The following is a 24,404-nucleotide window of genomic DNA, read 5'->3' as shown; positions in this document are numbered from 1 at the left end:
TTATCTTTGATAACTCTTTGTTTCTTCGTCGGCTAAAGGGCTTCCCGTTCAGTCCGATATGATTGCCAGACCTGCCCAAGATTAGGAAATAAACATTGGGATTTAGACATCTGACACAGAATATCAAATTTAGATTGTAATATGGAGTTGTGTTCAAAAAAAAAAGATTGTAATATGGACCTACTGATTATTTAGCAATCTATCTATCACTAAATGAAAAGAGATATGAAAGGACAATTAGTGAAGAAAATATGTTTAGGCCATGTCTGGCAATAGTTACCTTGATAACTTGCAAACTTCCTCCGTTTGATAGTACGTGAAAACATACCTACTAATATGCGTTTTTCAACAAGGTGGGGATAAAAGTACACAAATGTTTCCTTGAAAGATCACTAAAACTAAAGAAAGGGGAAAATATAATCTCAAAGGATCAAGTCGAATTGAAAACTCAGAAAGGTACGTAATGTTGGAGAGCGTGCATGTTCGAGGGACATCATAAGGATATAGAGCCACATAGGATCCCAATCGATCCAAGACTCACTAAAGGATATTATTCCCCCAGAAAGTTAGGTTACTCGAATGAAGAAATCGACTTAAGCTTTGGTTTGTTTTTACTGTAAACAAAAAAATAGTATGAAGATAATGTTATTGGAAGTATATGCAAAATTCCCCCAATTGGTATATAAAATTTTATTTTTATAACAGTGTAATAACCTGATTTTGTTTTTTTAAATACTAATTGTAAAACCAACTAATATTTAATAATAAAAGTTAAATAAAATGTGAATATCTATTCAGAATATTTAGATTATCTTTTTACGCCGAGTCAATATTTTAACTATAGCTGGACTGTAAGATTTGTCTTTTTGTTTATAAAAAACAAATAATAAAATAAATAATAATATCTTCATAGAATTTTCAGTGTATTTAACACATAAAACATTTTTAAAAGTTTTTTTAATTAAAGAAATAGGTAATTAAATTAGCTTTACTAATTATAATTGTAAAAAATAGATTATAATCGTAAAAATAGATTATAAAAGATTAAATAAGAGATAAATAAAAACATACACATGATATAATAACACATATAACGAGAACAATACGCGATGTTGAGATAAATGGTATATTTTCATAAAAAATAAATATGTACGAAAAATATTTTTGAGAATAGCTTAGGTTTAATAAATTATTTATTCATTTTACATTGTTCACTATTCCACTTAGTAGAAAACAATAAATTGTGAATTTACTCATTTTAATTTAATTTATTATTTATATTTTTTATAACATATATGTAATATATTATAATGTAAATATATATAATATAATGCTTTTTATATAGATCCGGGCGTAGCCCGGATAAAATCTCTAGTGTGTCTAACAACAACATGAGCGTGATCAACGAAGTCATGTTTTGGTCACATTACCTTCAGCAAGAAGCAAAGTTTCTGGAGCTGAAGTTGCAAGTAAGGTTCCTACTCACACAAGAGCTTTTCCTTTTCTTCCAATTGCTTTGGTTAGCTACTTCAAGTGTTAATAAATATAAAGCAGCCTATTAGTATTATCCATCAATTAAGAGATAAATGCAAAATCATAAGAAAATGCCCAGAAGAGTTTGGCTTCTTGCTATTCTCCAAGTAGTTAAGGTTGTTGCCGGTTGGAAAGATACTAGAAGCTTTGAGTGATAAATTTGGACATAGAATATCTGTCTGGTGAAAAAATGTGTATCAGTAGCCAAGAATGATAGAGATAATCAGAGCAATGTTAGTAACCTTGTTTGGAGATTAGTGGTAATAGTAACGTAATACAAAATAGCAGATTTAGAGTGAAGAGACTGCCATAATGGCTACACCTGACAAGGTTTTTGATGATCAATTTCAATTTTGTAATTTCTCAGTTTTCTCCACTCATTTACATGTGGATGTGGTGACAGACAAGTCAATTCCTGGAATTGCATTTGTATAATTTGTATTATAGAGGTTTATAAAGTGGTATATGATAAACTGTTAAGAAGCCAAAAAACATAGAGCTTGAATTCAGCAATCAACTGCAACACGAATGTAGTGTAAAACAACATTTTGACTACTTGAGACAAAACCACAAGTACTTTTTGTAATAGGAGAGGTAAGATAAACTTAGATGATGCCAATCTTGTTAGCAACATCTAAAGCATCATAGTCTGGTGTAAGCCTAACGTAAGCCTTCTTAGTTCCATCAGGCCTGCAAGAAAACCCAAAAACACAATTGTGTCAAATAAACAGCAATCAAACTTGCAAGCCACGAAATACAAACTATCCTCTTTTGACCTTACCTGATGAGGGTGTTGACCTTCTTGGTCTGAATGTCATACATCTTTTTAACGGCATCCTTGATCTTCTTCTTGTCGGCACGAATGTCAACAATGAAGACAAGAGTGTTGTTGTCTTCAATCTTCTTCATCGCCGACTCAGTGGTCAATGGATACTTAAGGATACCGTAATGGTCCAATTTGTTCCTTGGAGTAGCACTGATTCTTGGGTACTTGGGATCTCTCGCCTTGGTCAAAGTCTTTGGCCTGTGGAAGGTGACCTTAGTCCTAATCCTCTTGTCCTTCTTCTTGAAGGCTTGGCCAGACTTAACTGCCTTCGCAGCCTTCAAGGCCTTGGCCTTAGGGTCAGCCTTCTTCGTGGTATCAACTGCATAAGACACCACCACAAGAGAGCTTTAACAACAATTCGAACACTATCTCAGCTGATTACTCTTATTACACCTAACTAACCGTTATAACAAAACATGAATCAAAGGTAAGTCATTAGCGTTTCCGTAACACTCAAGCCTAAGTAAAAGGTTGACATCCTGAAACTCTAGCAAAGATTCAACAAAGACCCACGTGGAATCTGGTAATAAAATGCAAAAATATTTTACCTTTAGCTGGAGACATAGCTCAAGATGATTCTTCCCACTCAAAACCTGTAATAGAACCCAAGACAATCCAATAAGTTCAAATGAAATGTAACACAGCGTACAAAACGAGAATCGAATATCTATACAACGAGCTTAACGCTAACGAAGCAGTGAAGAAGATGAAGGAAGACGCACAAACCTGGAGAGATGCTAACTAAGAAGTTGAAACACTAAACTAAAAATGTAGCCGCAGGCACTTTTATTGCGGAAGCAACGAGAATGATAAAAGAGAAGCCAAAAACCCTAGATTACTTGGGCCTTAATATTTTAGTAGGCCCAAATTGTAATTTTACCCGCTTTAGAAAACGACGCCGTTTCTTGACCACGTCACGTGTGTACAATTGGAGTTTCACTTACACACGTGTCTAGGAAGCCGCCGCCAATCACGTGCGAGATAACAAACCCACTGAGAACACGCCACGTAAGACATTTGATAAAGACACGACTCAAGTATCTCTGTGGCTACTGTTACATCTACCACACCAGTCGTAGTTTAGTGTATCTATACGCCTCTTCGGATCCATTTACCTTAAATTACGAAACTACCCTCGCCGTCTCTTCAAGTTTCTCCATACCTCCACCGTTAATGCCAGCATCAGCAGCCGTACGAATCTCTATCTAATGACTAGGCCAGCTACTCGAGACGGCGACGAAGAGATCTCGCTGCTCGTGTTTAACGGTGACGGCGACCGCTCATGGCAGCTGAACTTCGACGATTTTCAGGTTTCCCCGGAGCACAAGAAGAAGAAATCTCCGAGCAAACTCCATAACTGTCTTGGCTGCTTGGGTAAATATCTTCTCCTCTCGACATTTTCTTTTTGGTCTGATTAGGACAAGACTTTGTGTTTGGGAATGATTTGACTTTTTTTTGCTATTTTTAGCTTTGTTGATTCTTCAAAACATATTATCAATAATTATTTTAGTTGATAAGTCTGAATCAAGTTTAATCCTTCTTGTGGACATTTCTAATTAATTTTGTCATAATCATGATTTATAAGGCTATGTGACTTGGTGGTTATTGCAGGTCCAGAAGACAATGTAGCAGATTACTACCAGCAGCAAGTAGAGATGCTCGAAGGCTTCACCGAAATGGACGAGCTTGCGGAACGTGGCTTTGTCCCTGGAATGTCAAAGGTTAGATATGATCCCTGACTCGTCTCTTCTTCGTCGGTTGATACTTATCTCTGCACACAAAACACAGGAAGAGCAAGACAATCTAGCTAAAAGCGAGACGTTAGCCATCAGAATATCAAACATCGCGAACATGGTTCTTTTTGCTGCTAAAGTCTACGCTTCCGTCACAAGCGGCTCTCTAGCAATCGTTGCTTCCACGTTGGACTCTCTTCTCGATCTCCTTTCTGGATTCATCCTCTGGTTCACCGCCTTTTCGATGCAGACCCCGAACCCTTATCAGTACCCCATCGGGAAGAAACGGATGCAGCCGCTGGGAATCCTAGTCTTTGCCTCGGTGATGGCCACGCTTGGGTTGCAGATCATCTTGGAGTCTCTTCGGACGATGGTGTCCAGTGTAAGTTTCTGAAACTTGTAGTTCTGGTCTAGATTATTCAGACATTAACTTCACTTGTTTTTTATTACAGCAAAAGGAGTTCAGCTTGACAAAAGAGCAAGAGAGCTGGGTGGTTGGGATCATGCTCTCCGTCACATTAGTCAAACTCCTTCTCGTTCTTTACTGCAGATCGTTCAGCAACGAGATTGTTAAAGCCTATGCTCAAGACCACTTCTTCGACGTCATCACAAACATCATCGGACTCATTGCAGTGATCCTCGCCAATTACTTCGATAACTGGATGGATCCAGTTGGAGCCATCATTGTAAGTTAAAACCAAAAGATTCTCTTTCTACTTGTTCCTAAAAATGTTCTTTTGTAGCTTGCATTGTACACAATACGGACATGGTCAATGACGGTTCTGGAGAACGTGAACTCACTCGTCGGGAAATCAGCAACGCCGGAGTATCTTCAGAAGCTGACTTACCTGTGTTGGAACCACCATAGAGAGATCAGGCATATTGACACGGTGAGGGCGTACACGTTTGGGTCTCATTACTTTGTGGAGGTTGATATTGTTCTTCCAGCTGATATGCCTCTGCAAGTGGCTCATGATATTGGAGAAGCGCTGCAAGAGAAGCTGGAGCAGTTGCAGGAGATTGAAAGGGCTTTTGTGCATCTTGATTATGAGTACACTCACAAACCGGAGCACGCTAGTTCCCACTGTTAGCTTGCGGTGAAGGTGTCTCTACGTCTACAAAATTCTTACAGATTTAAGAATCTTCAATCGTATTGTTTAGTAGACAAGTGTACCTTTGTAACTATCTAGTTTTGTTGTTCTACTAGTAAAACTATAATTCTAAGTCTAAATAAAAAAATTCATTTCAGTTAAAATGATATTGTTTGGTTTATGGTAAAAAAAACTACTTTTTATAAATAAAGCATTTTGTAAATAACTATTTTCTACAGTTTTAAGCTAATAGAAATCCAATAAATAAAAATATTTTTTTTTATCATTTTTAATTAATAAAATTATTTATAAAAAAACAAAACAATATTAAAAAAAAAAACTTTTTATCTTTCTGAAACATAGTGAACACAAGTAAAATATAATTGGAAAATCAAGTCTGGTCTGGTCAGGTTCAGTTCAATTAACCGGTTTGGATAGAATTACAACGGTAATATTGGTTGTCAATTTTGATTGCTCTGACTTTTTCCATGAACTTATACGATTTGTAGCTGAGTCTTCAACTGATTGCCTATTTTCTTGTTGGTAGAAGATCAACCATTAATTCGAAATTAGGTTCATTTTTTATTTGATTTGATCATTGTGGTGGTTGTCTATCTTGTGGTTATTCAGTGGCTTCCTTTGTCTTCTAAAACTAAGACATGGAGGAAGCTCATTAAGTTAATAGTCCAAGACTAGTTCTAACCTTCTCCAAGAGAAAGAAGCAAAAGCCTGATTTTCAGGATTCAGACATGATAAGGTCATCTCCGTTCAGAACATCACAAGTGCATGGAGCTAAGCCCTCTGAGGTGTATGGTTTTGTAGGGTGTATATCCACTGTTGTTGTGACAGTGATCTTCTTGATATGGGCATATGTTCCAGATAAACTGTTGGAGTCTATACGGATCCGTTACTACCCAAGCAGGTATTGGGCATTGGCTACGCCGACGTATCTGATGATGACTTTGCTGTTAGGTTTGGCGTTTTATATTGGTCTCAACTTCACCACCACTCCACACCCAACCTCTCTCAATACCTTGTTTGGTGAGTGTCCGCAGCATCTCTCTCTCTCTCTTGAGGCTTGCATAGTTCATAGTCCGTTGTTGGGAAATGAAGATATATCTCTATGAATGTTCAATGTGTGCATGTTGTGTGATTTTTTTAAAGTTTGGCTTGCAATGATGATAATCTTTGGCGACACTCTAACTGTTTGTTTGCTATAATGGCAGATGAGTACAGCCGAGAACTTGGGGAGTTTGATCCTCAGATGGAGGAAGAGGATGAGAGGCCTATAGATCCAACCTCTGACATTGATATTACAAGTTTGTCCAATCAAACACGTAGTCGAGATGGTAACCTACAAACATAGTTCATTTCATCAGACCAAACAAACAAGCTTAGTAAATAAAGGTTCGGTTCGATACGGGTAATTTGGGTTTCAAGTATGTAGTTTGGTTATTGGAAGAGGAAAGTACATTTAAATTAAACAGATGGTTCGGTTTGGTTCGGATAGGTGTAAATTTAGTTTGGTTAGCGAGTAATGCATAGGCCTGGGCATCCGGGTCCTCGGGTCGGGTTCGGGTCGGGTCTTTCCGGGTCCGGATCCTTCGGGTCCTGGAGTTTTGGACCCACATAGGTACTTTAAAAAATTAGGGTCAGTTCCGGGTCGGGTCTTGTCGGATCCGGGTCGGTTTGGATCCATTTTCTCATACCCATTAATACCCAAATTTTTTTCGGTTCTTTAATGTTTCGGGTCGGGTCCAAGTATTTCGGGTCCATGTTCGGGTAGATGGCACATTTTCAGATCGGTTCCTGATTTTTTCGGGTCAGTTCTATATATTTTTGGTCTAAAATATGTGTTTCGGATCTACTTGTACCCATGAATCTTTAATTTTACCCGACCGCCAAACTTGAAATTTTGAAAACGAGCAATAACCATAAGAAAATACAATCTGAAAACCTGCAGTAGATCCGAAACACATATAAAGACTAATAAAATCTACTAACTTTCGGTTCTTAAAATATCCGATCGGGTTCCGGGTCGGTTCTGGATCCGAACCTGCTACTCGCGGGTCCTCCATCTTTAGACCCAATAGGATAAAATTCTCGGTTCCGGTTCTGGACCCGAACCTGTATTTTCGGATCGGTTCCGGATCGGGTCCTCGGATCCGGATAAAATGCCCAGGCCTAGTAATGCATATAGGCAGGCCCGGCCCAGATAGTACTTTGTGATGAACTAAAAAAAGTTTATGACTGAAGCAAGTAATAATCCTCTATAAAACCGAAGGTTCTGGATTTTATAGAAGAACATACACCAATTTATTCAGGCAATATACCTCATGTATCTTGTGTAATATGAAAGGACATAATTAAGAAAAATAACAAATCGGGTGTGATGGGAATAGAGAAAAGAGAAGAGAAGAACTCACCGTAAATGATGATGAGGCTCAGTACTTTGGAATACTTGGTTTGGACTTACAACTACCATTCCTTTTTTTATAAACGTTACATGCGATAGATAATCTTATTATGCGATTTAGAATAATTGTCATTTCTTGAAGAAATGATATTCTATTACAGATAGTTCCACACAACTTTTTGATATATATGAAAATTTATCAACCGGCACTAGGTCTCCATGTCGGATCACAGATCTCATCCCGCAAGGATAATTATGAGTCACACGTTAATAAAGAAGGACAAAATAAAATATTCATAATTGAGTGCACCATGCCATCTTTCACGTGTAACCTATGCGCAAGACATGCAATATATATTGGAACTCCCCCAACATTATGTATGTATATATGATTAATAATCAACCGTGTCTGCTGCCTCCGGCCACCACCCATAATCCATTGCTTAGGTGTAAACTTGACATAGTTATAGAAGACAAAGAAACACAATTATTCCTTGGTCGTACAACGTGACATTCGAATGTGTAAGTTGATTACCAAAAAAAGAATTACAACGGTAAGTTGCAATTGCTAAAGTGTTTAAAAATAAATATGCAACTCTCCTGTTTTATGGTGTTCGACAAGTTTCCACAGTTAAAATCTCTTTATAATTTTATAAAACATATTTTATATACACTAAATAATATAATAAATAACATGAAATTTGAATTAAAAATTTTAATTTGTGTATATACGATAAAATAAATTATTTTGTTTATATTATTAAAATATATTCTAAAATAATCAAAATCTTGAAAAAAAACTTTTAAAGATTAATAACTATATAAATTAATAAAATATCATATTCTTAACATTAACATTTTTAGTTAATAGAGCAATCCGCTTGGAGAATAGTGAAAATCTCCAACGATTGTAAAGTTATTGGAGAAATGTGAAAGGATCTGGGTGGTATAAAACTTATATCTGAAGTTTTTTTATGAAATCTCTTCCTTATATAAAGCCTCTATGTTGGGATACAAAGATTTGTGAGAATCTCCCTTATTCTGTAGATACTCCTAGCAAGAGGGGCAAGAAAGATGAAATTGAACTGCAATGGGTATATTATTCCTCCACAGTGTCTTCTATTGTTTCGTTTCATTTTCAAACAGACATAATGTAAACTTTCTCAACAAAATGATTTGTAGATGGCTACCAATTGACATATCAAGGATGTGGAGTCGTCATTGGTTAGGACCTTTGCTTCCACCAAATTAAAACCGTGTATGATAGTTGGAACTACTTATGCTTTCTTTTAATAGCATCCAAAAGAAGTTATGATCAAGTATTCAAATTCATGTCTACCAAAATGAGAGTATCACACATGATGTATTTTAGTTTTGAAATATTATAGTTAACATGGTAATAATGTTAATGCAGACTGGTGTTTTGTGCAACAATCATCAGCTAGAGAGAAAAGAGCAGTCTGGGCCGTCAGGTTGCTTGAGGATGAACGTGTCTCTCTTCCTCTGTAAGATTGGGTGTTGGATGTTTGGTGCAATGTTTTTCCAAAGTGTAGCTGGTGTGGAAATCTTAGTGAATGATGTTGCTAACGTTTTGGTTTATAAATGCAGCATATCCAGTTGAAAAAAAATAATACAACGGTTTTATCAAAACAATAAATGTTTATTCGCGAGTCCCGAACGAGTAATGAGGAGATTATGCTTCTGTTCTACCAATGCAAATCGGCTAATAATACTAAGATAACTTATAATAGATTTATGTTTACCATACACACACGCAAACACAAACAAAAGGTTCATCATACATTGAGATTAAGATGGCGCAAGTGATAAAATAAAGGTGATAACATTGTATTATCAAAGGATTCATAAACACCAAAGAGCTTCGTAGTCTTTTGGAGAGAGAATGATTGGAGAGAGAAAAGCCGTGACCCTCTCCTTCGTCGCCTCCTTCATCCTACTCGAAGGCATGAACTTCTCCTTCGTCGTCGCCTACTTAATCCTCCTCGAAGCCATGACCTTCTCCTTCCCCGCCTCCTTCATCCTCCTCAAAGCCATGACCTTCTTCACGATCCTCTTTATCTTCTTAAAAGCCTTGACCTTGCGCCCTATCTCGGGGGCAAACTCAATCATAATAGCTACAATACACACAATAAATACAGAAGTCATGAGAAGTTCAACCGTCAAAAATGAAGAATCAAGAAAACATTTGATGTACCTGGGCGGGTATAGCCAATACGACGACTAGATTGACCGGGGGCAAGGGAATGGTTCCTTCTGGCTGTGGCTAAGCGCCTAGTAGTTATTCTGAATCCACTCACTTCACTTCTATGAAGACCCAGAGCCGAAGTTTCTTCATGTTCTTCGGAAAAATAGATATTAGCACGCTTGCCGTAAATGTAAACATGTGTTATCCCTCCACAAGAAGAGAAATGTCGTCTCAAAACACTCTCGACTTCATCTTCAGGAAGGGAAGTGTCATACCCCCAAACCGCAATGCCAAATTTACTGCAGTAATTTTTTGCATGTTATTACCAAGACAACAGATGCGGAAAAATAAAAATATCAACTTACAATTTCTTGTCGTTGACTAGGGCGTCAACGAGAGATTTTTTATAACGTTGTGCCATCAGGTATTCGTCCTCTTGGTCCATGGGTGCAGACTTAACAAGGGCGTTCCAATCTCCGATGTCACTTCCATTAAGTTGCAACGCTTTCTCTTCTGCGTCATGTCCAAAAAGAATAACAAAAGCACGTCTGTAACAAAGACCAATTGTTTTTTTTAGTTCGCAAAACAAATATTATTATTATGTCAAAAATATTAAAGACACAAACAAACCTGTCGACAATGGGGTCAGTGGGAACAATAACCCTAAAGACTTCGCCACATGATTCGAAGTGATTAACCAATTCTCTCCTGATTTCATCCTCAGGTCGATAAGGATTGAATCCTTCAACAGACATCCTAAACCTAATTCGCATCAGATACCAAAAGAAGGAATTATCAACACATACAAATATCTTCAAACAAAATAAATAAAGCATTAAATTTAATTACTGGGGCCTTGAGTTCCTCTCGAGGAAGGCTTCCCGAGCAGCCTCACTTTCGAACATTATCGGCCCCTAAAATACAAACATATATTCTTCTTAGTTTCCGAATAACAACGAACAACATATAATAGAGAAAACAGATCCGAGTAAGAAGAAGATTACGTTGATGACGGATCTAATCTGGCTAGTGTACGTGTCCATGGAGAAGTTGATCTAACCCTAGGCTGCCGCTTTTGCGATATATTTTTCAGATTAGGTCGGTTTTATTTTATATACCACTGTGATATGGATTCAAACGGGCCACTAATAAAAGTTAAGAAAAAATATTTATCATTTATTTTTATTCTCTAATTCAATGAGAATTTTTTTATTGTATTACTTAAAAAAAAAAAAAATAGAGGAATGAGAAAAAACTGTGTAGAATTATTATTATTTTTTTTTAAATGATAATTTTTAAAATCAGAATTTTTTTTACTATTCTTACTACTTTGAGTCAACAAGGCTTACAATTAAAATGTTCTGGTCTGGTTCATTTCAATTAATCGGTTTGTATTAAACTAGATGAAACCGAACCGAATCAATATCGGTTTGGAATAAAGTAACCATTTTTGTTTCTCCCACATCGGGAAATTGAGACGGATGGGTCTTGTGGAAGCTAGTATAAAGTGTTGAGGGTGGTCTGGTTTTAAAACTTGCCTTAAACTAATGAGTAAGGAAAACAAAGCGAGCGGTGAGAGCCGGTCGCAGCGCTGACAGTAAAACATAGAAAGTGGCGCAAGAATTTATGGAAGGGAAATAGGCTGGCCGAACCGTTGACGCTGCTTACTTTTGCAGAACTCGATTCGTGCGGGCCTCCACCGTCCCCCAATTAAAAGTCTCCAATTTTTTCAAAACAGAAGTATATGATGTAACCAGAGCTTGAGTGAATAAGTTAGATTTTTAAGAGATTTGATTTTTTATTTGATTAGATCATTAAAACCGAAGTATATGATGTAACCAGAGCTTGAGTGAATAAGTTAGATTTTTAAGAGATTTGATCATTGTGTTGGTTGTCTATCTAGTGATTTTTCAGTGGCTTCCTTTGTCTTCTAAAACTAAGACATGGAGGAAGCTCATTTAGTTAATAGTCCAAGACTAGTTCTAACCTTCTCCAAGAGAAAGAAGCAAAAGCCTGATTTTCAGGATTCAGACATGATAAGGTCATCTCCGTTCAGAACATCACAAGTGCATGGATCTAAACACTCTGAGGTGTATGGTTTTGTTGGGTCCATATCCACTGTTGTAGCCACAGTGATCTTCTTGATATGGGCATATGTACCAGATAAACTGTTGGAGTCTATACGGATCCGTTACTACCCAAGCAGGTATTGGGCATTGGCTACGCCGACGTATCTGATGATGACTTTGCTGTTAGGTTTGGCGTTTTATATTGGTCTCAACTTCACCACCACTCCACACCCAACCTCTCTCAATACCTTGTTTGGTGAGTGTCCGCAGCATCTCTCTCTATTGAGGCTTGCATAGTTCATAGTCAGTTGTTGGGAAATAAAGATATATCTCTATGAATGTTCAATGTGTGCATGTTGTGTGATTTTTTTAAAGTTTGGCTTGCAATGATGATAATCTTTGGCGACACTCTAACTGTTTGTTTGCTATAATGGCAGATGAGTACAGCCTAGAGCTTGGGGAGTTTGATCCTCAGATGGAGGAAGGGGATGAGAGGCCTATAGATCCAATCTCTGACATTGATATTACAAGTTTCAGTGATGTCATGTTCAGTTCAAGTGATTTCATGTAGCCTACATGATGTAGGGTATAGTGTGATTCTTTTCATTGTTTTGGTTTCACTATGCTGATAGTAGATTTTGGGGGCTATGGACATTTTTTTATAGTTTTTTACAATTTTGGAAATATATATTTATGTACATTAATTTTTGAATTTTTGGAGGTGATAAGCCAATGTTTCACTTATTTATTTCCATGACTGGCCCTGACTATGCTTCCTCCTCTGCATTTTGATTGAGAATAGTGAGAGGAGAGTAGTTGTTGCATTTGGCATGCATACAAACATTCATTTTATCAGAGGTCTAGGATTGGCCTTTTATCAAGTTAGTCACATTGTTTCAACAGGTTATTATGACTTGTAGTCTCATTTAAATAAATTTCTTTTCTAATCAGATAATCACAACAAATGAAAAAAGGCCACAAGAGGAAGCTAGTGAGCAAGAACATATACAAAAGCAATCATAACTTGTTTAACACTCAATATATTGTCTCTTCAAGCTTTGTAGGTGAGGTATACACTGAAATGGAGGATGGTGTCTTGACCATCAGTGATATGCTGGTTGTTCTGGTTATGCAGAGTTTCCACTATGGCATACCCTTTAGCATGCTCAAACTTCCCTGTCCCGCCAATAACCGCTATCTGAGAGGCGTGAGAGGCGGTCCTGTGAACCCCAAAGAAGCTAATGGCATCGTCTAAAGTGTCATGATGGTCATGCTCTCTGTCTAACAACACGGTTAAAGAAAGAATCTGGCTAGTCCCATCCAAGGAACTGGCTAGGTAAAATCCCTGAGCTTTCCCTATAACAGCTGAGCCGAGCTCGTGGCTTTCGGTTAGCTCATCGTCCACGACGGTTATGGTTCCGAACATAAGATGCTGGAGTGCAGCACCCGGAGGGAGGTTACCTGCGGTTACGAAGGGGAGGCTGTTGGAGCTGAGGGCATCGTTGGTATTTCCGTTGGTGTTTTGGATCACGGTGCTGGTTTGAGCGCCGCTAAGTCCGGTGAGAAGTGGAGCTGTGTTTGGGTTGATGACACTGTTGATGTTGTTTGAGTTGACCAGTGGGACTCCGTTGTCTACCGGGAAGATGCCAGTGGCGGATCCAGAAATATTTTTAATCGGGGGCACTATATTTATAAATTAATTATTTTTTATCAAAATTATAGTATATATTAATATACAATAAAAATAACTAACAAAATTAAGTTTAAAGTATTATACTATATTTAAATTTGGTACCAGTATACTATAAACAAAACTAATCTTAAACTATTTTGGACTTTAAAATTTTGATTTTAATATTTATTTTTTTTCAAAAATTGATTTAGGTGTCTTATTGTCTAAATAGTTTATCGAAAAGTATAAAGTGATTTTTAACTAATGATGTAAAATAAATGTTATATATATGTGAGCAAGGTAAATTGCTTAAATGAAATGTAAAAGAAGATAATTAGTTAGAAAGACAAACAAATGATGTAAGGAAAAAAAAATACAGGTGAAATTAGTAATAAATTAAATGTAGTAAAGAAGCTGTCTTTAAATTTTGTTATAATATTAAATGAGATGAGATTCACACGAGAATAAAAAGTAAAAAGAAGAAATAAGAGAAAATGGATAAACTAGAATTTGTTATAATGTGGAGAATCGAATCTTGCTCAATTACATACTGGGAAAACTACAAGCCACTGAGCTACGTTGCGCATATTGTTAAGGTATGATGGAAAATATTTAGAAAGGTAGTAGGGGGCACGTGACCCCGTACCAATGAACGTGCATCCGCCCCTGGAAGATGCTGTTGCTGGCCTTTGAGAATGGTATGCCGTTCACCTCGGTTTGAGCTACTATGCCGGTCACTACACGAGCTGATGGGTGTGACCCTCCTAGCACGTCATGCATAAAAAACTCTAGTGATGGCTCATGTTCATTCGTTGTAGTAGCTCCTGCTGGACCGGCCGGGACCGTGAATGCTGATGTAGTTGTGGTTGCTGGTGGTGGGATATCGCCCGTTTCGTCAACTTCTTCAGGCTGAGGTTGATTCTGGTCGAGAAGTCTAGCGGAATTGATAAATGCGAGGAGATTGGAGGCTACGAGGAAGAGCATGATGGTTATGTGAAGTGCTTTGACCATTTTAGTCTTACGTTTGGATACCCAAGTTGCTTATGATCGATGTCTAGTGATGGATGGACTAATGTATTTATATGAAGATGCATAGAAGAATTTGGTTTATATGATCGTTGGAGTCATTAGAATGGAGTTGTTGTTGCTGTTGATATGCTTTAGTTGAGCTTGTGTGACAACTAAAACATTGTTCTTGTATTTGAATTAAGTAATATTTTCTGCCTCCAAGTCCACTTGAGCAAAGTATCTATTTTTGTATATTGGGAAACATAATTAATTAGGTTTATATATAAAGAATTAGAGACTGAGGAAGGACGCATAATGTAGTTTATAAATGTCACTGCACTTACAAAGGCATGTCACAGTGTCATAATCAACAACAATAGCATTTGAATCAGAGCTACTCTTTCAAAGTGAAACCATCTTCTTTACGTTTGAGCTCAGACTCAAACCCTCCGTTTCCATCAGAAGCTCTCTTGTCCAACCAACCAATGATGTCAGTAAAAACAATCTCGATGTTCTCTGGTGTCTCGCCATAGAGTAAACCATGCCACATCCCAGGATACAGTTTAAAAGTCTTGTCCGAACTCGACGCAACTTCATAGAGTTGTCCGCTAACCGCTTTGTCCGTGACTTTATCATCTTCACCGTGCAATACCATGAACGGTAATGAAACCTATATTACAATTACATAACAAAATAAGCATAAACCATGTCTTCCTACTTATAACATCTTAACTTTCTTCATCAACGAAAATTGTATATAATACCTCATCAAGCCTCTTCTCGAGGTCGGTGCTAATCCTCAATAGCTCATTAGCAGTCTTCAAGCGTGGACGACCTTTGTAGCAGTAAGGGTTTTCTCTGACCTTTAATCATTTCACAATGTCATTACACATACGTTTTACGTATAACCTTTCTATATGGTTTCACTAAATAAAGGTGAAAAAACCTGTTTCCTGACTTCTGGCTGCTTAAAAGCAGTCTCAATGATATCCTGGCCAGGGATAATCTTCCACGTAGGAATGACTCCACTAAGTTTGGACAATACAGAAATTACCACAGGGTTTGGTTTCATTTCTTCTGCGATCTGTGACAAAACAAAAATAAGCGATCATTAGCGGTGGTTCTTTGTGTTTGTAACATTTAAGCACATAGCTACATACCATGACACATCGAAAACTAATTTAATCAGTAAACTAACATTATAATATTCTACATGCTGCATAGCTAGATGCAACGATTACAAATTGGATATCAACTCAAGATTTGTGTGCATGTGCTAATGTATGATATCTTCAGCAACTTAACTCTCTAACTATTGGACAAAACACTCCCTCATTATTGTAATCTTGCTTTAAGAGGTTGAGTTTCACACGCTTGTCTTAATAATATTAGATTAATATTTAATAATATTAGATTAATGTTAACCTAATAATTCAGCATCATGCACATCATCATGGCACGTCGAAAACTAACAATCAAGATTTTGCCATCTGCATATCTTTTGGTTTTGGGTGGGCAAAAAGTTGCACAACATCATAACAATACATTGTTTTAAAGATATGTTCAATTAACCTTGTAAAATACTTTTTAGCAAAAAAAAAACCTTATAAAATACTCCATAAAGCAGGCTGGCTAGTGGCTACTATATGTGAATATATGTAACGTAAAATAGTGCAAATAAAGTCTTCAGAATAACTTCAATTCCCATAAATGATATATTTATTTGCATAATATATATGTGCCAAGCGAGCTTATGTTTATTTGTTCTCCTTTCTATATATTTAAGTTGACTAAATACATAGAAAATATATATGACCATATTTTTCCTAAAGAATAGATGCATGAGTGAATGAATAAAAATATTACCTTACACATAGGAGCAACCAAGACGGCCCCATCCCAAAACTCAGGCTTCTTTCTGTGTAACAACAAAAGCACAGCCCCACCCATTGATTCTCCTAACAAATATCTCATCTTACATTTGTTCTCTTCTCTCTCTAATTATTTCAACCACAAACAAAAAGACATCAAAATCATTTTCTGATAACGTGGGACGACAAAAAAAGTTTTGTTTAAGATTCTTTCATCCAAAAACATCAACGCGAGAACGTTTTTTGTCCATCAAAATTATTGGGTACTTGATTTTCTCTGCCTACATTACCCCATAACTAGTGAATGGTAAATATAAAAAGTGGCTTTGACCGTGACTTCAAAAGATAAATGTTCATAAAATCAATATTACACTTTTAAGTTACCGCAAATGGATGTGTAGTGGGCAGAGACATCATCAACGAGATGGTCGAAGTTTGGGACATACGCACTAAGCCCATCAGATTTACCATGTCCTTCATAGTCCATCCCATACACCCCATATCCTGCATTCACAAGCCTTTTCGCAGTACCTAGTCCAATCATATTCATCACTAACATTAAATAAAAAAGTCTCGATGATATAATGATAACATTTACATCATGAAGTGGGCTAATCTCAACTGTTCATGGTGATACTGCATTCCATTGCATATCCATGGCAGATGAAGATCAAAGACTTTGGCTCTTTATTTGCTGGTAACCACTTGCACGTGAATAACTTCATTCCTCGAGTATTCTTAATGAAACTCTGCATTTATAAAAAAAAAAACATCGTCATTTAAACCCCACATTCCTCTATCTATGTAGAGATAATACATAAATCTATTAGTATGTAACAACTAACATAACACATACCTCTTCGTACTTTATGTTCTCTGTTTCACTTGCCTGCATACAAAAACAAGGTAAACCGGAACTACATTACAAGAACAGCAAACTATAATGCATTTTCAGATGTGGTATGAAAGAGATATAGACCATAGAATATTAAACTTTAACGTCACTGACCATTTTCAAGAAGAGGTTGATCGAAATCTCTCTCTCTCTTTTTATCCTTTCAGTTTTGTTGGAGACAGAGATTGTTGTAACTTGTAAGGTCTGTTTATATTGAGCAGTTTTAAAGGAAGACGACTGTACGGTAATGCGACGCCGTTTTGGTTTGATAGTGACGAAATAACGGACTCCTTTCCTCTCTTCGTACTCCAACACGTTTTTTTGCTTCTTGAAAAGAAAAAAAAAACTCTTTGAAAGTTTCGTTGCCGAGTGGCAACGTTTGTAAACAGCCCCCTCAACTTTCAAAATAGCACAGTTAATACCTCAATTTTCTGTAAATTTCATAAATGTTTTCTTTTTCTTCAAATAATCCAGTAACCCCATGCCTCAATTTTCTGTAAATGTGGATAAGAAAAGTTAATGAAATATGGGTAAAGAATCTTGCGTGGTTTCGAGTTCCAGGAAAAGAGAGTTATGTTGTACAACTTCGACACATTTTTAGAGATTTTTGTCGGCTAAATCAAACTTATACGATCTACATGACATTATAATATGTTAACACTAACACATGCACTGTCGTTACTCTAACCGTTATTTTTATCTTTACGATTACGAATAATGTTATTTGTTATCTCTGAATAATAAAATTTTAAACGGATGAAGATGATCATAATCAACAAGTTAACCATAAAAATGGGAGATCTACAACAGTAACACATGCGATTAGTTCCGGAAACTAAAGCATACAAAACTTCTAAAACTCTGATCTACTATTTCTACTATTTACGTATCATTAAATTAAAAACTTTGATTCTAAATTTAGATATAAAATCCGTTTGTTACTACTTAATACAATGAGAGAAGTTTAGATTTGTATGTTCAATATTGCAAAGTTTTACGCCAATGAATATTTTTCTTTTTGATACAGCATTTCAACATGTCATATAACTGCAATAAATAAATATGCAGCAGCCTTTGATGAATGGAGGTTATTTTAGTTTTTACTCTGTCGTATGTAGAAAGTGTTGATCGAGATTTAAGCGACGACTGAAAAAAAAAAAAAACTCAAAATTGTGGTCGGTTTTTCATTTAGGAACTCTCGATCGAACCATTAAACGTGCCTACGTTTTAGTAGACCATGTGTTTACTATAAAATACACACTGTTTAAAAAATCCATGTGATGTTATAGTTATACTAAACAAAGTGTTTTTTGGTAAAATGTTAAGCTTATACTAAACAAAGTTATTTTCAAGAATCTTCTTCAACTATGTGTTTTTGATTGACAATTTTTCCTATTGTATGTCGTATGTATAATGTATTGCGTAGTCGTTTTAGTGGCAGAAGTTGTAAAAGGTCGAAAACCTCTGAATTTGATTATAATGCATAAGTTGACTTAGCTCTTACGTTAAAGGTGAACTATTATTAAATACGTCTACTGTTAATACTTTAAATCTTAACAATGGGGACCAAGAAAGATATGCCCCCGATAGCAAACGATGGAATTCTTTATAAAAAAGAAATCATTACAGAGTTTTCTACAACTTGAAGTATGATGTATTTTATATTATTAGACGATACAGATCGTGTTTACCAATGACTATGATCATGTCAAATTAAATCACCTCAGTAGATGTTAGGATATTTCCTCAATTATTATGAAACAGAATTATGTTGATAATTAACATGATATTCAGAGCTAAATCATTGGTTGATATGATCAATAATCTTTTTTTTTTTTTGAGAAAGGGCTTTATGAGATCAATAATCTTCCTCTTTCACAAACGCCCAACAATTTTTAATGGAACCTAAAGTTCTCTTTTATTTTTATTCATATGTTCATAAACACAATAAAAAAATATTTCAAACTGAAACGGTATAAATTTTTTTTAAAAAAATCTTATATAAATATATGATCCCAAAATATCATAAATTAATAATTAATTTCTATAAATTATATAATAATAATAAGCATTATATTAATATATATTTTCAGAAAAGTTTTTTTCTAATTATTGGTTATTATTTAAATGTTATTTGTAGATCGTTGTATATAAAATGCATTTACATATTAGGATACATATTTTTAACACACCAAAAATCTCAAAAAATTAATAAAAAGTTTTTTTTAATATAAATTTTAATCAAAATATCACATTTTCATATTCTTCTTATTTGAAACAAAAAAAAAATTTATGAACTTTTAAATAATTTTTTTTTATAATTAAAAAAATCAATAAAATATTACAATTTCAACATTATTAATTTATAGAGTTTTTATTGCATGTATATACACAATAGCAGCACAAAAAAAAATCAAAATGCAAAACACCACTTCACCACAACAATTTCATGTGTCAAGTCAAACACTATTGTAGTAAGTTAAAGGACTATTCCTTCAAATGAAAACCATCATTGTTATGTTTAAGCTCCGACTCAAACCTGTCATTTCCATGTTCAGTTCTTTTTTCCAACCATCCGATAACGTCAGCAAAGACAATCTCAATGTTCTCTTGTGTCTCGCCATTGAGCAAACCGTGCCACATCCCAGAGTACAACTTTAAGGTCTTGTCCGAACTCACCGCAACCCTGTATAGTTCTTGGCTCACTGCTTTATCTGTTACTTTATCATCATCTCCGTGCAATACCATAAACGGTAATAAAACCTATAATCATTATATGCATTAGTTGTAAGTAATTATAACCAAACTGATACTTATCCAGTTTTCTTTATAAAAACTATACTCTATTACAATTTATACCACTAATATATTACTCTTTGAGCCTAATCTCAGTATCAATGCATTAAGAGAATCTTGAATATATGGACAATTTATAAATACCTCTTGAAGTCTCTTCTCCAAGTCGATGCTGATCCGTAAGAGCTCATACGCAGTTTTCAAGCGTGGTCTTCCTTTGTAACATAAAGGATTTTCTCTAACCTTAAATCATACCATGTTGAAAAAAATTCAAATCAAGCATTTTAATCAGTTTCCTTTCTTACAGAGCTTTTATATACTATTTACTTTGGTTACAATGATCTATACTATAATAAAATGGAGATATAAGCTCCTCTTAGAGTGTCCACGTAGGCACAAAAAATCGTCCAATCAGAGAGTCCGAAGTTGTCACGTCATCTCATTTATTTTTTCGTAAAAAATAAAAAAAACAATGCAAATGAAAGGATCGAACCCGGGTTAGTATGACATAAATATATGGCAGATACCACTAAGCCATTGAAACTTTCTTGGACACATATACAAGAATCACTAAATATGTAATCACAAACTCTTATGTACATTTACAATAATATGGATTCAACTTTAAGTGACTAAGCTAATATATTCTTTGAAAGTGTGAGAACATTGACAAATATGAAAAAACATAGATTTTTGTTTTCGTGACAAAGTTAAGAATTTTGTAAAAATAAGTTTAACATATAAATTTCCGTGACAAATATGAAAAAGCATAGATTTTTGTACAATTTTGACAAAACAACTCAAAACATAGTTCTCTAATGTCTTAATAAAATATTATTTAAGGGTGCAATAATTAAATATATCAATTCAATAAATTTTGTAATTTATAGACAAAATAATAACACAACAAATTTTGAAACATTTGTTTAACCTATCGATTTCTTTTCATGAGAATCCAACTAAACAAGATAAAAAAAATAATTAGATTTATTTAATTACCTTTTTATTCAATTTTGATTAATTATAAATTGTAATAATGTATCTTTTTGAAGTTACAAAAAAATAATGTTCTTTCTTTATTACACTAGCATTATATATAGATTCCATATACACAAATAAATATTATATAACAACATAGGCTTACTTTCCCCGATTCATATGAAAACTTTTTAAGTTATCCACTAAAGCAAATTAATTAAATAAATCAAATTGTTAGAATAAAACAAATTAATATATAATTTTATTTTAAATTAAATTATTTAAAAAGTGTATTTTCATTAAAAACAAAATAATAAATAAGTAAAACTGATTTGATGGTAATTTTTATGACATATATATAATATGTGAAAGAAATATAAGCTTAATATGGAAAAAAAATCTTAAATACAAAAACTCTAAAATTAACAAAAAAAACTAATTAAAATTAAACTATGATATCAATTGAAAGCTTCTTAGACAATATTAATAAAATATTTAAGAGATAATTAGACAAATTTAATTTTTTTTTTACCAGCCAAAAGTTTATTATTAATTAGCATCATGTATTTCAAGATGTTTAAGATAGGATGGACAAAAAAATAGGATGGACATAAATGATATATGAACAATGAATAGTATTTTGTAAAGCTGACTTAGATAACACATATGCACATCATTTCCAGTCCTTTTTGATGCCTAAATTCAATTTTTCAGAGTAGTTATTCCACAAACAGATCGTATGAGATATTGTTTTGATATTCAGATTTGTTTCTTGACTGTTAAGAAGATTGATAACTGTAAAAATGTCTCATTCGAATATGATATGTCTATAATCGAGACCCCAACATGAGACAAGTTTGTTTTAAAAGTAAATAAATTTATTTTTCTTATATTATATAATAAATATATATTATTTACTGATAATAAAAATATAGTTATTCATCTATCACAAATAACTATGCAAATATGTGAATCAAGTACAACAATTAAACAACATAATGATTTCCACAAAGAAAATTTAAAAAATATATTTATGTTATGTAGTTTTATTTTATATTCTTAAAATAATGTTTAATGTAATACAATATTATACATTATTTTTTTAGAATTAAGAAATACATATAATATCTTATCCGCGCGTAGCGCGGTTAAAAAATCTAGTATATATAAACATACCTGTTTTCTGATTTCTGGCTCTTTATATGAAATATCAATGATATCTTGAGTAGGAATGATTTTCCATTTGGGTATAACCGAAATAAGCTTCGTTAATATCGAAATAAAAAAAGGACTTGGCTTCATTTCTTCTGCAATCTGTGAAAAATATGTATATACCACGTTCATACAATTTCATTTAATTTATATGCATTTAACTTGCATCAATCTACAACTACATCCATGAAAATCAATTAAAGAAAAACTATACTTTTAAGAATCTAGTCACTTGGATCAATATGTATGATTATTTCACATACTTTAATGGAAAGGTATCTAATAATATATATATATATATATAAATTTGGTCCATAATGCCGACCAATAATAAGAGGCAACTAAAAGATACAAAAAGATGAGTAATAGTGAAATACCTTACACATTGGAGCGACCAAGAGAGCTCCATCCCAAAACTCAGGTTTCTTCCTGCTTAGCAACAAAACCACTGCTCCTCCCATTGACTCTCCTAACATAAACCTCATCTTCCCTTTGTTCTCTTCCCTCTCTATTTAATTTTTACAATCCAAAGAAATTTAAATATCAAATTAGTTCTTAAATTTATCTGATAATATCAAATAAATAAATTTAAAAAACCTTCAAGTTATTCATCATAAGTTGCTTCCTTATATCATCGCACGTTCAACGGAGAATAATTCAAATCGAATACACGTATATAGTTTTATTTATTACAACCTTTTTGTCACTCAAAAATATGAATCAATAAATTGGCTTTTATTTTCAGAAAGTCAATGTTACCGCAAATAGTTGTATAGTGAGTTGAGACATCATCAACGAGGTGGTCAAAGTTTGGGATATAACCGCTAAGGCCATTGGATTTGCCATGTCCTTCATAATCCATTCCATATACCCCAAATCCAGCCTTCACAAGCCTCCTCGCAGTACCTGATCCAATCATATTGATCTCGAAAACATAAATACAGTTTCCATATAAGGTTTTTTGTAACGAAGAACTTTTGAACCTTAACTCGGAATGTTTTTGGACAAGAGACTAGAGAATGGTATATATTAGTCGTCTCTCGTGGATGGTAAACGCTTTATTTTTTTATGAAAACATATCTAGTTATCTACATATACAAAAAGGAAAAGGTTGATCTCAACTGTTCATGGTGATGCTGCATTCCATGCCGTATCCATGGCAAAAGAAAACTATAGCCCTTGGCTCTTAGTCTGTTGGTAGCCATTTGCACGTGAACAACTTCAAACCTCGACTGCTCCTTATGAAATTCTACATATATGTAATAATATATATATAATCAACAATCAATCATCAGATTTATCTATCTATATGTTCTCAATCAATCATCAGATACCTCTTCGTACTTGACGTCGTCTGTCTCACTCGCCTGCACACCAAAACCAAATCAGTAGAATTAGAGATGAAAGAACAAGACACTTTCAGATAGAAGAAACAAGAGATTGTTAAATCAACTGACCATAACGTAAAAAAAGATGAATTTGATTCTCTTGTTTTCTCCTTTTTTTTCTTGGAGTCAAGAATTGAGAAAAGGTAAATGGAAGAAATATAGAGCTCTGCTTCCTCGTCTGACTATAACAACGTCCCTTCCTTTTGTTTTATATCTCACCCCTTCAACGTTCAAAATAATACAAAAATACCCCCAATTTTTGTAAAAAATTAAATAATTCCTTACACTTTCGAAGACCACCCTAACGTTTTATTGGTTAACATATTGCAAAGAGAAATAAGGAAAAGCTCCTGAATTTTTTTGTCGTAATTACTGTTCTCTAATGAGGCATTTTCTTCAATCCTCAGTTGATTATTGTGTGTGAATTTGGCTATCGTTTTAACTAGAGGCTGATGATCATATTTCGTAAACAATAAAACTCTTTGTCTAGATTAAGATACTCTGAGTTAGTGAATAATGCTTGTTATCAAGAAAAAAGGATATCACTAACATAGTTTGACTTTTGATTATAGTACTTAGAGAATAGCCATTACATTAAGATGAATAAATGATCGCTCCTTTGCCGAAAAGTCGTACTTACCTAACAATGTACTTAACCTACACAAATCCTCGTAATATTAACGGTGTTTAGTTTTTACTTATACCATTAG

General features: G+C 34.4%; 8 protein-coding genes and 1 non-coding gene across 11 annotated transcripts; 4 read left to right on the top strand and 5 right to left on the bottom strand.

Annotated features, from left to right (window-relative positions):
• Positions 1-1,977: 1,977 nt before the first annotated feature.
• Positions 1,978-19,810, bottom strand: LOC103865723 (60S ribosomal protein L23a-1). 2 transcript variants are annotated; one of them, XM_033289711.1, is made up of 5 exons: positions 19,806-19,810; positions 11,163-11,174; positions 2,908-2,923; positions 2,315-2,678; positions 1,978-2,223 (listed from the first exon to the last, which is right to left on the bottom strand). In XM_033289711.1, the coding sequence occupies exons 3-5, from the start codon at positions 2,921-2,923 to the stop codon at positions 2,139-2,141; spliced, it is 465 nt and encodes a 154-aa protein (XP_033145602.1). In that variant the 5' UTR covers positions 11,163-11,174; positions 19,806-19,810; the 3' UTR covers positions 1,978-2,138. The 2 variants fall into 2 exon arrangements, with proteins under 2 accessions (XP_033145602.1, XP_009141813.2); XM_009143565.3 differs by lacking the exons at positions 11,163-11,174; positions 19,806-19,810 and adding an exon at positions 3,086-3,219 and having other exon boundaries at positions 1,984-2,223; positions 2,908-2,952.
• On the top strand, positions 3,420-5,347 carry LOC103865722 (metal tolerance protein 11). The gene is made up of 5 exons (XM_009143564.3): positions 3,420-3,733; positions 3,971-4,080; positions 4,148-4,474; positions 4,545-4,778; positions 4,836-5,347. The coding sequence occupies exons 1-5, from the start codon at positions 3,568-3,570 to the stop codon at positions 5,181-5,183; spliced, it is 1,185 nt and encodes a 394-aa protein (XP_009141812.1). The 5' UTR covers positions 3,420-3,567; the 3' UTR covers positions 5,184-5,347.
• LOC103865719 (phosphatidylinositol N-acetylglucosaminyltransferase subunit P) lies at positions 5,589-6,974 on the top strand. The gene is made up of 2 exons (XM_018658534.2): positions 5,589-6,224; positions 6,410-6,974. Exons 1-2 carry the CDS (start codon positions 5,933-5,935, stop codon positions 6,547-6,549), a joined length of 432 nt encoding a protein of 143 aa, XP_018514050.1. The 5' UTR covers positions 5,589-5,932; the 3' UTR covers positions 6,550-6,974.
• Positions 9,319-10,953, bottom strand: LOC103865720. The gene is made up of 6 exons (XM_009143561.3): positions 10,810-10,953; positions 10,655-10,719; positions 10,436-10,567; positions 10,171-10,353; positions 9,815-10,104; positions 9,319-9,734 (listed from the first exon to the last, which is right to left on the bottom strand). Exons 1-6 carry the CDS (start codon positions 10,846-10,848, stop codon positions 9,589-9,591), a joined length of 855 nt encoding a protein of 284 aa, XP_009141809.2. The 5' UTR covers positions 10,849-10,953; the 3' UTR covers positions 9,319-9,588.
• On the bottom strand, positions 11,033-14,602 carry LOC103865718 (dirigent protein 9). The gene is made up of 2 exons (XM_033289712.1): positions 14,224-14,602; positions 11,033-13,521 (listed from the first exon to the last, which is right to left on the bottom strand). Exons 1-2 carry the CDS (start codon positions 14,555-14,557, stop codon positions 12,926-12,928), a joined length of 930 nt encoding a protein of 309 aa, XP_033145603.1. The 5' UTR covers positions 14,558-14,602; the 3' UTR covers positions 11,033-12,925.
• LOC117133833 lies at positions 11,340-11,506 on the top strand. The gene has a single exon (XR_004457876.1). It is a non-coding gene; the product is annotated as a U12 minor spliceosomal RNA (small nuclear RNA).
• LOC103865721 (phosphatidylinositol N-acetylglucosaminyltransferase subunit P) lies at positions 11,696-12,829 on the top strand. The gene is made up of 2 exons (XM_009143563.3): positions 11,696-12,130; positions 12,312-12,829. The coding sequence occupies exons 1-2, from the start codon at positions 11,749-11,751 to the stop codon at positions 12,443-12,445; spliced, it is 516 nt and encodes a 171-aa protein (XP_009141811.2). The 5' UTR covers positions 11,696-11,748; the 3' UTR covers positions 12,446-12,829.
• Positions 14,814-18,334, bottom strand: LOC103865716 (caffeoylshikimate esterase). Of its 2 annotated transcripts, XM_009143558.3 has the most exons (8): positions 17,435-18,334; positions 17,282-17,314; positions 17,048-17,174; positions 16,810-16,956; positions 16,421-16,551; positions 15,501-15,638; positions 15,319-15,417; positions 14,814-15,224 (listed from the first exon to the last, which is right to left on the bottom strand). In XM_009143558.3, exons 1-8 carry the CDS (start codon positions 17,435-17,437, stop codon positions 14,949-14,951), a joined length of 954 nt encoding a protein of 317 aa, XP_009141806.1. In that variant the 5' UTR covers positions 17,438-18,334; the 3' UTR covers positions 14,814-14,948. The 2 variants fall into 2 exon arrangements, with proteins under 2 accessions (XP_009141806.1, XP_009141805.1); XM_009143557.2 differs by lacking the exon at positions 17,435-18,334 and having other exon boundaries at positions 17,282-17,320.
• On the bottom strand, positions 19,660-24,186 carry LOC103865715 (caffeoylshikimate esterase). Its single transcript, XM_009143556.3, has 8 exons — positions 23,764-24,186; positions 23,641-23,673; positions 23,429-23,555; positions 23,066-23,212; positions 22,684-22,814; positions 22,271-22,408; positions 20,261-20,359; positions 19,660-20,083 (listed from the first exon to the last, which is right to left on the bottom strand). Exons 3-8 carry the CDS (start codon positions 23,451-23,453, stop codon positions 19,808-19,810), a joined length of 816 nt encoding a protein of 271 aa, XP_009141804.2. The 5' UTR covers positions 23,454-23,555; positions 23,641-23,673; positions 23,764-24,186; the 3' UTR covers positions 19,660-19,807.
• Positions 24,187-24,404: the final 218 nt, after the last annotated feature.

This window comes from Brassica rapa, chromosome A04 (assembly GCF_000309985.2).
Source record: "Brassica rapa cultivar Chiifu-401-42 chromosome A04, CAAS_Brap_v3.01, whole genome shotgun sequence".
Classification (NCBI taxonomy): domain Eukaryota; kingdom Viridiplantae; phylum Streptophyta; class Magnoliopsida; order Brassicales; family Brassicaceae; genus Brassica; species Brassica rapa.
This window is presented reverse-complemented; position numbering and strand designations above follow the sequence as displayed.

Excerpts from the sequence above, each read along its gene's own strand:
- LOC103865723 (XM_033289711.1), bottom strand. Across the intron at positions 2,224-2,314 it reads AAGGTCAACACCCTCATCAG|GCCTGATGGAACTAAGAAGG; the intron begins GTAAGGTCAAAA and ends GTTTTCTTGCAG.
- LOC103865722 (XM_009143564.3), top strand. The coding sequence starts at position 3,568 with ATGACTAGGCCAGCTACTCGAGACGGCGACGAAGAGATCTCGCTGCTC. Across the intron at positions 4,081-4,147 it reads TTGTCCCTGGAATGTCAAAG|GAAGAGCAAGACAATCTAGC; the intron begins GTTAGATATGAT and ends CACAAAACACAG. Across the intron at positions 4,475-4,544 it reads TTCGGACGATGGTGTCCAGT|CAAAAGGAGTTCAGCTTGAC; the intron begins GTAAGTTTCTGA and ends TTTTTATTACAG.
- LOC103865719 (XM_018658534.2), top strand. The coding sequence starts at position 5,933 with ATGATAAGGTCATCTCCGTTCAGAACATCACAAGTGCATGGAGCTAAG. Across the intron at positions 6,225-6,409 it reads CTCTCTCAATACCTTGTTTG|ATGAGTACAGCCGAGAACTT; the intron begins GTGAGTGTCCGC and ends CTATAATGGCAG.
- LOC103865720 (XM_009143561.3), bottom strand. The coding sequence starts at position 10,848 with ATGGACACGTACACTAGCCAGATTAGATCCGTCATCAAC. Across the intron at positions 10,568-10,654 it reads GAGAGGAACTCAAGGCCCCA|GTTTAGGATGTCTGTTGAAG; the intron begins GTAATTAAATTT and ends GATGCGAATTAG. Across the intron at positions 9,735-9,814 it reads TATTGGCTATACCCGCCCAG|CTATTATGATTGAGTTTGCC; the intron begins GTACATCAAATG and ends TGTGTATTGTAG.
- LOC103865721 (XM_009143563.3), top strand. The coding sequence starts at position 11,749 with ATGGAGGAAGCTCATTTAGTTAATAGTCCAAGACTAGTTCTAACCTTC. Across the intron at positions 12,131-12,311 it reads CTCTCTCAATACCTTGTTTG|ATGAGTACAGCCTAGAGCTT; the intron begins GTGAGTGTCCGC and ends CTATAATGGCAG.
- LOC103865718 (XM_033289712.1), bottom strand. The coding sequence starts at position 14,557 with ATGGTCAAAGCACTTCACATAACCATCATGCTCTTCCTCGTAGCCTCC. Across the intron at positions 13,522-14,223 it reads ATTCTCAAAGGCCAGCAACA|GCATCTTCCCGGTAGACAAC; the intron begins GCATCTTCCAGG and ends GATCCGCCACTG.
- LOC103865716 (XM_009143557.2), bottom strand. The coding sequence starts at position 17,320 with ATGCAGGCAAGTGAAACAGAGAACATAAAGTACGAAGAG. Across the intron at positions 16,957-17,047 it reads ATGCAGTATCACCATGAACA|GTACTGCGAAAAGGCTTGTG; the intron begins GTTGAGATTAGC and ends TGATTGGACTAG. Across the intron at positions 16,552-16,809 it reads CCACTACACATCCATTTGCG|AGAGAGAAGAGAACAAATGT; the intron begins GTAACTTAAAAG and ends TGAAATAATTAG.
- LOC103865715 (XM_009143556.3), bottom strand. The coding sequence starts at position 23,453 with ATGGAATGCAGCATCACCATGAACA. Across the intron at positions 23,213-23,428 it reads ATGCAGCATCACCATGAACA|GTACTGCGAGGAGGCTTGTG; the intron begins GTTGAGATCAAC and ends TGATTGGATCAG. Across the intron at positions 22,409-22,683 it reads TGGTCGCTCCAATGTGTAAG|ATTGCAGAAGAAATGAAGCC; the intron begins GTATTTCACTAT and ends TATTTTTCACAG.